General features: G+C 37.8%; 1 protein-coding gene across 4 annotated transcripts in view; it reads left to right on the top strand.

The window, feature by feature from the left end:
- AVL9 (AVL9 cell migration associated) overlaps positions 1–12,193 on the top strand; it is a 101,730-nt gene that overhangs the window by 63,659 nt on the left and 25,878 nt on the right. For all 4 annotated transcript variants that reach the window (XM_077994556.1, XM_028844784.2, XM_015133728.3 and 1 more), the window contains 6 exon segments: positions 2,478–2,567; positions 3,366–3,432; positions 4,896–4,936; positions 5,726–5,764; positions 8,974–9,043; positions 9,345–9,880. In XM_077994556.1, coding sequence (XP_077850682.1) covers positions 2,478–2,567; positions 3,366–3,432; positions 4,896–4,936; positions 5,726–5,764; positions 8,974–9,043; positions 9,345–9,880 — 843 coding nt within the window.

The following is a 12,193-nucleotide window of genomic DNA, read 5'->3' as shown; positions in this document are numbered from 1 at the left end:
TATGTTAAACTTTCGTGGCAGATCTTTCTTTAAGGATAAGGCACTATTAGAATAAGAAGAGATTTAAATGACATATTAAAATTATTTATGCCCTAGCATCTCCTCATTCTCTTTCCCTTTCAACAGTTTTCATTTACACCTCTACCCAAGACTGGGTAAGAGAAAGGAGATCTTATAGCTATTGGAAAGTAAGTTGACACGTAAACAAAATGAGGTAGCTGATATATTTCATTTATCCATTTTGGTTTTGTCCAAAATCTTTTTTTTTTTTTTTGGAGACAGTCTTTCACTCTGTTGCCCAGGCTGGAGTGCAGTGGCATGACCTTGGCTTACTGCAACCTCTGCCTCCCAGGCTCAAGCAATCCTCCCACCTCAGCCTCCTGAGTGGCTGGGACCACAGGCATGCACTACCATGCCTGGCTAATATTTTTATATTTTTGGTAGAGACGAGGTTTTACCGTTTTGCCTAGGCTGGTCTCAAACTCCTGAGCTCAAGCAACCCACCTGCCTCAGCCTTCCAAAGTGCTGGGATTATAGGCGTGAGCCATTGTGCCCAGCCAAAATCTTATTTTATCCAAAATAAAATTTGGAGGATAAGAATATTTCTTCCAAGAAGTAATTTACATATAAGGCAACAATAGTCTCCTAGAAAAGGAATGGCTGTGGCCAGGTGTGGTGGCTCACACCTATAATACCAGCACTTTGGGAGGCCGAGGTGGGCGGATCATGAGATCAGGAGTTCGAGACCAGCCTGACCAACATGCTGAAACCCCGTCTCTATTAAAAATACAAAAAAAAAAATTAGCCAGTCATGATGGCATGCCCCTGTAATCTCAGCTACTCAGGAGGCTGATGCAGGAGAATCGCTTGAACCCAGGAGGCGGAGGTTGCAGTGAGCAGAGATCAGCCACTGCACTCCAGCATGGGTGACAGAGGGAAACTCCGTCTCAAAAAAACCAGAGAAAAGAAAAGGAATGGCTGTTATAAAAGACCCCAGTGTCAGAAAATTGATCAATTATTCATCTGATTCCTGTACACAGCTTTGAGAAGAGTAGCCTGAAAAAATATACATGAGTGAATAGCTTTTTTATACTGGACCAGATGACCGAAGAATAAGAGTACCAGATATTAAAGGAAGTGCAACATGTTAAGAGACTTCCTGAGTAATCATTCTTCAAAGGACGATTACAATAATAAAAGATGCCATTTATTGAGTGCCTATATATCAGGCATTAATTCTGTACCAGACACTTGTTATATGTAATTGTCATTTCCATCCTTATAACAACATTGAGACATAGTTACTGTTCTCACTTTATAAATAAAGGCATATCTCAGAGAAAAAATGTGTAATTCTCACAGACATGTAACTACTAAGTGATAAAATTGGGGCAAAAAAATCAAGTTTTATCTGTCTCTGCTTTTAAAGCAGACACAAGAGATGGGAAGAGGGTAGCTTACTCAAAGGTCTGGTTGTGGTTTTTCTGGTCTATGTATTGAAGTCTATGTATAAAAATAAAATGATTTTATACTTTGATGGGAATCATGATATATTAACAGGGATACTGGAAAAGAGACTCTTCCAGTATTACTTGTTTTTAATTAATTAGAGTATATATACATCATTGGTCATTGCATCCTGAAATGGACATAGAAATGAGAAAACATCTAGAAAAGAACATTACAAATAAAAAGATGAAAATGGTAGAAGAAGATCCTAAATAGAGAAATAAGGATTAAGGGATAACTTTGCTCAAATGTATAAAACAATATTATGATAAAGGACACAAACTAGTTGTTTGTCTTCTGCCACAGCCTCCTGAGTAGCTGGGACCACAGGTGCATGCCACCACTCCCAGAGGAGTGAGCCTCCACAGAGGACAAAAAAGGGAAATGAACTTAAATGTAATCATGAATGTTCAAATAGATTTAAAAACAGACTGTTATAAGGATGAATAAATGTCACTACAGGCTAGCAAAACAGTGTGCAGAATTAGAATATGTTTTAAATCATATAATAGTAATAGCTAATGTTTGGATGCTGTAATAGCTAATGTTTGGATTTTTTCTGTGTGTCAGATACTTCTTACAAGTGCTTTTACCTGGTATTTAATCCTTAAAACAGTCAAGTAAGAGGTACTGTTTTCATATGCCCATGTTCACATCAGCAAGCAGAGGTGGAGAGGTTAGATTCCCCAGAGCTGAGTGATGGAACCAGGCCCAGCAAGTCTGAGCCCACACTCTTAAGCACTGTACTGTGTTTCAGGTACTTTTCACTTGCAGCCAAAGAACAGATGACTTCACAGCTTTCAACTATGAATAATACGCACTAAAGTTGATAGTTACTAACTTTTTTCTCCCTGTTCTCTTCAAATTAAAAAGTTGTGGGGTTCTGTTTCTTTTACTATTATCAACCAATTTTACTGTTATCAACCAATTATTATCAATCAATGGTAATTTCTCTGTTTTCCTTTAAGCCTTTGTATGGTTTACTTCAAGCAAAACTTCAACTCATTACACATGCATATTTTGAAGAGAAGGATTTTTCCCAAATTTCCATTCTAAAGGTAACTTTATACCCCTCTATAGTGTTTGGCTGAAGATATGCTCATGAATCAAGTAAATATTGTCATTAATACTGTGAAGGATAATTATTACCTTAAGAAAGACATTCTAATGTGAAAACACATTTGCATCAAAACACTGAAAGACTAGGAATCTGCCCAAATACTAAATTTAACCAAACTTTTTTTTTTTTTTGGGGGGGGGAATAATGACTACAAATAACTATAACTAACAGTAATGTTTCTCTTAGTGGATAATAGCCCTTTTGCTATGGCATTGCTTCTATAAATTTGCTTATCTTACTAATAAACTGCACAGTATTTTTATATATCAGGTTTCTGGTTCCTAGCTCCCAATACATAGACCAGAAAAACCACATGATTATTTTATCGAAAATGGATAGCATGTTTTCCTCAATGCCACCATTCATGTAAAGAATATGGATCTCTCATGGATTCTGGTGGGAATAGGACAGCTAGGGACTTAGCAAGGGGCAGAGGGAATTTACACTAGGAATTCATACCACTATGTGAATGAGACATGCTTTAAAATGTAGAGGGAGAAAGGAATACCCTGAGTAGTTTTTCATACTCACTGCCCACATCTCTTCTGATACTGCTCATATCCAGAAGAGAAGAAATGAGAACTGGCAAGGTTGCAGAGAGGCTTGTTTTTAAATTTAGCGCCTAGCAGAACAAACTGCCTCAATTAAGAAACCAACTATTTTTTCTGATCAATATATTTCTAATTCAGATCTAAAATGATAGTAAAATGTGCTAAGTTCAATCTATATTTTATAGGAACTTTATGAACATATGAATAGTTCCTTGGGAGGTGCTTCATTAGAAGGATCCCAAGTATATCTTGGTAAGTTAACTGACTTACAAGTTAAAAGAGATTCCTTCATTTCTATTTGTTTAGCAAAGTGAGTTGCATGTAAAACTTTCATTAGAATTACATCTCTATATGGGATCTAAATTCTTCAACATTTGATGCTGTTTCTTCCTTAAGTATCTTCTTAGCCAGTGTTTATGCTGAGAAGAGTATTAGAACATACCAGATTTACAACTGTTAATGTACAAGGTAAATCAAGGTAAATTTCTGCGTTTTTTTTTTTTTTTTTTTTTGAGACAAACTACCTCAATTATCAATGAAAATGGACAGCATTTTCTCACCCAGGCTGGAGTGCAGTGGTGTGATCATGGCTTACTGCAGCCTTGACCTCCTGGGCTCAAGCAATTCTCCTGCCACAGCCTCCTGAGTAGCTGGGACCACAGGTGCATGCCACCACTCCCAGCTAGTCATTTTTTTGTTTGTTTTGGGTTTGGTTTTGTTTTGTTTTGTTTTGTAGAGACAAGGTGTCCCTATGGTGCCCAGGCTGGAATTTCTACCTTTTAGGATAGTAATGGAAGTTTTTTATTGTTTTTTCTTTTCCTTGCATTAATGCTGACCAGCTTAATTCCCTGTCGTAACAGATGAAGCAAAAAGATGCTCAGCTCTTTCCTGTTCTAAGATTCTTCGGGTTAGGGATTTGTGTTTAATTTATACTATCTTGACAACCCAGAATATCCATTGGTAGCCAAGGTATTCAATGGGCAACTCAATAAATATCCATTTTGTGATTAAAACTTTTTAATCACATAGTGGTTTATGCTCACTCAATTCCAATTTCAGCATGCAGTTGCCAACTGCAGTTTACGATTGCAATCCTCTGTGTAATGCAAACTATTGTTCTGCATAATATGAGGTCCTATTCTGAGAACATATTTTCTCTAAATTATTTTCTCTTGTACTGTGTTGTTTCAGGCAGATGATAGAAAAGACTGTTTCAGAAATAATAGCGTATGAAGTGCCATGACCAAAAACCTTGTTTAATCATTGATTGCCACTATAATATAAGCTATATCATTTCTAAACTTGTATAGTTTATGTTTGTAGAATGGGGAAATGTGTTAGACCTGCACTGTCCAAAACAGTAGCTACTAGCCACCTATAGCTGTCTATATTTAGATTAAAATTAATAAAATTTTAATAAAACTTAAGTCAGTTTGTCTCAGTTACTCATGCCACATTTCAATTGCTCATTAGCCGCATGTGATTACTGTATTGGACAAGACAGGTTTAAAATATTTTCATCCTTGCAGAAAGTTGTACTGAACAGCACTGTATATGAGTATATGTGTACCTAATCAAACATTACATAAATATTTGAATATTTGCATATTCCTGCCTTTGTTTTTAATCTTTCTTTCCGTTAAGGGGAAAATAACCTTTCTTCAGTAAAAACATTACATTGTAGCCACAGTTTAGCTTTTTTATTAACATTGTAGGTCTGTCACCTCGAGATCTTGTCCTTCATTTTCGACACAAGGTATAGTACCTTATTTAAATAAATTTATGATGTACAGTACTAAAATGGCCAACACTGTTCTTAGTGTGCACATTTAACTGCCAAATTCAGTGTGCTAAATTGAATGCAGATTGTGGCATACCATGCTTTAGTTCTTCTAAGATGTGCTTGGCCTTATAACTATACAAAATTAAAAGTATTGGTAGTCCTTGTATTATAGAAATTTAAAAGAGCACAAATACTGTTTACTTCTTTGCAGGATAGGGTAATTTTTTCTATTGTTTTTGCAATTTCATCTATCATGAGATTAGAGTGGAAAGAAACATGGTTTGATCTTGCAGAATATTTTATATGTTGCCCTGAGAATGGAGCATTTTTCAGTAAAATATATACATCCCTATACCTTCTGATGTTTATTATTAAAGCAGATGTTGACTAGGATATAAACACAGATTATCCATTTAACAAACATTTACTGAGCACCTGCTTTGTGAACACTCTGGACATCCAGAAGTAAATTATTTATTTAAAGAGCAGGGTCCCCTTTAAAGAGCTTACAGATACTTCAATCAAAGATGGTACCACCCCTTCAAGAAAAAATCATTTCAGTTAGAGATTTAAGTGATTCTCACATTTAAGAGTACACAGGTAATGTTTCACTTCTCAGTATAAGTTCATAATTTTTCATGTACTTTTTAAAGTGCTGTATTTAGTATTAATGATTATGGTTATGTTTTAGGAGGGGAAAAGATGAATTACAGACTTCAGTTTCTCATTTCAATACAACATTTTTTTTTTCCCCTTTTGCAGGTCTTAATCCTATTTAAGCTAATTCTTCTTGAAAAAAAGGTATGATCCTAAGGGATGAAAGGAAAGATGCAGTATTTAACTTTTATTGACTTTTTTTTTTACATTATTTCATAAAATTGAAACTAATGATAAAGTATTAAGATACTTTTTGCCTATCATTGTGGTGAGCTGAAGCACATTTTCTTGTTCTCTGCCATAGAAATATAAATTCGGGGCTGGGCGCGGTGGCTCAAGCCCGTAATCCCAGCACTTTGGGAGGCCGAGACAGGTGGATCACGAGGTCAGGAGATCGAGGCCATCCTGGCTAACACGGTGAAACCCCGTCTCTACTAAAAAATACAAAAAAAAACTAGCCGGGCGAGGTGGCGGGCGCCTGTAGTCCCAGCTACTCGGGAGGCTGAGGTAGGAGAATGGCGTGAACCCGGGAGGCGGAGCTTGCAGTGAGCTGAGATCCGGCCACTGCACCCCAGCCTGGGCTACAGAGCGAGACTCCGACTCAAAAAAAAAAAAGAAATATAAATTCATGCAGCTTTTCTGGAGGTAACAGAAAACTCAATTTTAAACTGACTTTAAATAAAAAGGACGTGTTGTTGGCTCACTTTAGATTTCAGGGTTGTGTGACTCAGTGGCTCCATAGTGTAATTAAGTACCTAGGTTTTTTTCCATCTCTTTGCTCTACAGTACACAGTGCTAGCTTGTTCCAGAGCCTAGTTTCCCTGGTAGTATAGGGAACTGCCGACAGTAATTGGGTTATTTGCTTCCTCAATCATAACTGCCGGCAGAAATAATACCTCCTCCTAAACAATCTAATAAGAATTTTTGACTGGGCACAGTGGCTCACACCTGTAATGCTAGTACTTTGGGAGGCTGAAGCAGGAGGATCACTTGTGCTCAGGAGTTTGAGACCAGCCTGGTATACATGGTGAAAGAAACCCCATCTCTACAAAATATACAAAACTTAGCTGGGTGTGGTGGCATGTGCCTGTAGTCCCAGCTACTTGGGAGGCTGAGTTAGGAGGATGGCTTGAGCCTGGGAGGTGGAGATTACAGGGAGCTGAGATCGTGCCACTGCACTCCAGCCTGGGAATACAGCCACTGTCTCAAAAAATAACAATTAAAAAAATAATAATTCTTCAATTTGTTTGGGCCTATTACAGGCCACACATGTGGCTACTCCTGTGGCCAAATACATGCTTGCCCTGATTGGCTTAAACTTGGGTTCCTGACCACTCCCTAATACAAAAGGATGGGTTTGCCATGATTGGCTTAGTCCCAAGGCCAAATCTGACCTACCAGCTATTGTTATACATAAAATTTTATTGGAAATCAGACCCATTTATTTACTTGCTGTTTATGGCTGCTTTCACACTGTGGTGGCAGAGTTGAGTAGTTGTGACAGACCATATGGCCCACCAAGCAAAAATATTTATCTGACCTTTTATAGGTATAAGGGTGAACTATATAAAAAGTTCACCAGCCTTTGGTTTAGACTAATCAGGAGCCATCCTTGGATCTGGGCCAGTTTTATATACCGTATTACTGTGCCTAGAGGAGTAGGGGTGGAAAGAATATTGGGGAGTCGACCATGCACAATATCCACTTTAGTTCACTACCTTAAAAATATTCCTTTGACCGAGTAATTCTCCTTTTAGAGATCTGTTTTCCAAAATTAATCTGAACTGGACACAAAGCTCTAAGAGAGTCTGTCACAGAATAATAAATTATAAGTGAATAACTATTAGTTTATCTTGTATGTTGTATATAATTTCAGACAATAAAAAAGATACTAAGATGTTTTTATTGTTTTAAAGATTTTCATGGCATGTTAAGTGAGAAAAGTTTGTCTACAACATATCAAGCCCATGATCCCAATTTTATAAATGAATATATATTAATTGAAAAGGGACTGGAAGTAAAGGTATCAGCCTAGTTTGGCAAGAACATAGGTTATTTTTTTAAAGGAAATTTTTTTCTGTATCCTATTTTTCTGTAAGAAATATATATTCCTTCAGGCTGGGCATGGTGGCTCACGCCTGTAATCTCAGCACTTTGGGAGACTAAGGTGGGCAGATCACTTGAGGTCAGGAGTTTGAGAACAGCCTGGCCAACATGGTGAAACCCCATCTCTGCTAAAAATACAAAAATTAGCCAGGCATGGTGGCAGATGCCTGTAGTCCCAGCTACTCGGGAGGCTGAGGCAGGAGAATTGCTTGAACCCGGGAGGCAGAGGTTGCAGTGAGCCAAGATCGCACCACTGCACTCTAGCCTGGGTGACAGAGCGAGACTCCATCTCAAAATAAATAAATGAATGAATGAATGAGTATTCCTTCAAACAGAAAAAAAGACAGTTTTTTTTTAAATTAACCCAACATACTAGTGTGTTGTTTCAAAAATTTTTATTTAATTTCTAAAATTGTAACAAAATATATGTAACATACAATTTATCATTGTAACCATTTTAAGGTATACAATTCAGTGGTATTAAGTACATTCATGTTATGCAGCCATCATCACCATCCAGCCACAGAACACTTTGAATTCCTTTTTATTTTTTGAGACAGGGTATAGCTCTGTCACCCAGGCTGGAGTGCAGTGGTGCGATCTCGGCTCACTGTAACCTCCATCTCCCGGGTTCAAGCAATTCTCCTGCCTCAGCCTCCTGAGTAGCTGAGATTACAGGTGCGCACTACCATGCCTGGCTAATTTTTGTATTTTTAGTAGAGGCAGGGTTTCAGCATGTTGGTCAGGCTGGTCTCAATCTCCTGACCTTGTCATCTGCCCGCCTTGGCCTCCCAAAGAGCTGGGATTACGGGTATGAGCCAGCTACCACGCCTGGCAGCTGTTATTTTTTTATTTTTTATTTTTATAAGACAGAGTCTCACTGTCTAGCCAGGCTGGAGTGCAGTGGCGTGATCTCGGCTCACTGCAACTCTGCCTTCTGGGTTTAAGTGATTCTCCTGCCCCAGCCTCCCAACTAGCTGGGACCACAGGCGTGCACCACCATCCCCGGCTAAGTTTTTGTATTTTAGTAGAGATGGGGTTTCACCCTGTTGGCCAGGATGGTCTCGATCTCCTGACCTTGTGATCCACCCACCCCAGCCTCCCAAAGTGCTGGGATTACAGGCATGAGCCACTGCACCCAGCCAGCTATTACTCTTATATAAATAATTTTTCCCTCTCTTTTATTTGTTATCATTATGGATGGCTTCATGGGTTTTCTAATTTGATTTTGATTGACTCCATTCCAGGTTCTTTTTTATATTTCTCCAGTGAATAAATTGGTGGGTGCACTGATGACTGTGTTATCCCTTTTTCCAGGTAAGAAAACAGCAGTATCTACTCTTTCTTTTGTTTAACTTGTACTGGAACCTAAACTTTTAGAAATAACGTTTCAAAGATAAATTCATTAGGGTTATCCTTTCTATTTTAATATGACATTTGCTTTTTGGAAATAGGTTTCTCTCTTTTGGGTTTCTTTCTGTTCTTTTTGTTTTTAATTAAAATGTGTAAAAGCATAGCTTATTAAATTTTATAGGAGAGTCTACTAATAAAATATATAGCTCTTAGGTTCTTCCATATTATTATAAGCCAAGCTGTTCTTTAATATTGCATATTTTAGGCATGATTGAACATGGTCTCAGTGACTGTTCTCAGTATAGACCCCGGAAGAGTATGTCTGAAGATGGTGGACTTCAGGAAAGTAACCCATGTGCAGATGATTTTAATTCTGCATCCACTTCTGATGTTTCACATACCAACTTGGGAACTGTCAGGAAAGTCATGGCAGGAAACCATGGAGAAGATGCTGCCATGAAGACTGAAGAGTCTTTGTTCCAAGTGGAAGACAGCAGCAAAGGGCAGGAACACAATGATAACAATCAATATTTGAAACCTCCATCTCGCCCATCTCCAGATTCTTCAGAAAGTGACTGGGAAACTTTGGATCCTAGTGTCTTAGAGGACCCCAACTTGAAAGAAAGGGAACAGCTGGGATCAGACCAGACAAATTTGTTTCCAAAGGACTCTGTCCCCTCAGAAAGTCTTCCAATTACTGTACAACCTCAAGCTAATACGGGACAGGTAGTCCTGATACCAGGGCTCATTTCAGGTTTGGAAGAGGATCAGTATGGCATGCCCCTGGCCATCTTCACAAAGGTAAAGTGCAATATTTTTTACCGAATTCCTTAAAGAATTTGAAAAATCCTTTTAGAGTTTAACTTTTGAACTTTTGGTATTCAACGCATTTTCAGATAGAAAATTTTCCTTGAAAACTGTAAAATATATACCAGATATATAGTACTGTGGCATCTGTGACCATAGTATAAGTCTATAGGGAAGTATATAGGGGATTTTGATTGGTAAATGTTTTGCAACTTAGTAGATATGAGTCATATTCACAATCAGTCTCTTGGGTCTATTTTTAATTATTCAGGTTTCTCCTTAAAAAAAGAATTAAGGAAGTTCAGACAGCCTTGATTGCGCTCAATAAATACAGGCACACCTCGGAGATACTATGGTTCAGTTACAGAACACTGTGATAAAACGAGTCTCAGGAATTTTTTTGTTTCCAAAACTTTGAGAGGCTGAGGCCGGAGGATCACTTGAGGCCAGGAGTTTGATTAGACAGATGTGGTAACTCACACCTATGGTCCCAGCTACTTGGGAGGCTGAGGTTAGCAGGCTCGGTTGAGCCCTGGAGGTTGAGGCTAAAGTGAGCTGTGATTACGCCACTGCACTCCAGACTGGGCGACAGAGGGAGACTCTATTATTTTTTAAATAGTAAATGTTTATTATTTAAAATTTAATAATTATTTTAAAAACAACAAAGTGAATAAAACTTAATAATTATGTTAAAAGCACAATAAAGTGAAATACAATTAATTATTAAATCATTAATTTTAAATTTATTTAAATATAAATGAATAAAAATCCTTAAATATAAATGAATAAAAATCCTTTGTTGTCATTTCAACAACATTCACCACATCTTCTTCACTAGCAGCAGACTCCATCACAAGAAACCACTCTCCTTATCCCTAAGCAGCAGCTCCTCATCCGTTCAAGTTGATCAGCAGATTGCAGCAATTCAGTCATATTTTCAGATTCCACTTCTAATTCTAATTTTCTTGCTGTTTCCACCAAATCTCCCCCAAGGTCTTGAACCCCTCAAAGTTATTCATGAGAGTGGTATCAACTTCTTCCAAACTCCTGTTAATATTGATATTTTGACCTCTTCCTGTGAATCACAAATGTTCTTAATGGCATCTAGAGTAACAAATCTTTTCCAGAAGACTTTCAATTTACTTTGCCCAGATCCATCAAAGGAATCACTATCCATGGCAGCTATAGCCTATGAAATGTGTTTCTTAAATAATAAGATTTGAAAATTAAAATGACTCCTTGATCCATGGGCTCCAAAATGAATGTTGTGTTCATAAGCATGAAGAAAACATTAATCTCCTTGTACATCTTCATTAGAGCCCTTAGATGACCAGGTGCATTGTCAATGAGCAGTAATATTTTGAAAGGAATCTTTTTTTATTTTCTTCTGTGTAGTAGGTCTCAACAGTGGCCTTAAATATACAGTAAACCATGCCATAAAGAGATGTGCTATCATCCAGGCTTTGTTGTTCCATTCTAGAGCACAGGCAGCAGATTTAGCATAACTCTGAAGGGCCCTAGGATTTGGGGAATGGTAAATGATCATTGGCTTCAACTTAAAGTCACCAGCTGCATTAGCCCCCAGTAAGAGTCACCTTGTCCTTTGAAGCTTTGAAGCCAGGCATTGACTTCTTCCCTACCTACAAAAGTCCTAGATGGCATCTTCTTCCAGTAGAAAGCTGTTTTGTCTTTATTGAAAATCTGTTGTATTCAAAATCATCAATGACCTTAGCTAGATCTTCTGAATAACTTGCTATAGCTTCTCCATCAGCACTTGCTGTTTCACCTTGCACTTTTATGTTATAGAGACGGCTTCTTAAACATGGTGAGCTAACTCTGCTGGCTTCATACTTCTGCATCTCCTCACCTCTCTCGGCTTTCATATAATTGAGGAGAATTAAGGCCTTGCTGTAGATTAGGCTTTGGCTTAAGGGAATGTTCTCTTTGGTTTGATCTTCTATCCAGACCACTCAATCAAACTTTCTGCATATCAGCAATAAGGCTGTTGTTTCACTTTCTTATCATTTGTGTGTTCACTGGTTAAAAAAAACACACACACACACTTTTAGTAGCACTTTTAATTTCCTTCAAAAACTTTTCTTTTGCATCGACAACTTGGCTAACTGGTGCAAGAGGCATAGATTTCTGTCTCAGCTTTCGACTTGCCTTCTTTACTAAACTTAATCATTTTTAGCTTTTGATTTCAAATAAGATGTGAGACTTTTCCTTTTACTTAAACACTTAGAGGCCATTGTAGGGTTGTTAATTGGCCTAATTTAAATATTGCTGCATCTCAGGGGATAGGGA

This window comes from Macaca mulatta, chromosome 3, assembly GCF_049350105.2.
Source record: "Macaca mulatta isolate MMU2019108-1 chromosome 3, T2T-MMU8v2.0, whole genome shotgun sequence".
In the NCBI taxonomy this organism is placed as follows: Eukaryota; Metazoa; Chordata; class Mammalia; order Primates; family Cercopithecidae; genus Macaca; species Macaca mulatta.
The sequence above is the reverse complement of the archived record's forward strand: the minus strand, read 5'-3'. Positions and strand labels throughout refer to the sequence as shown.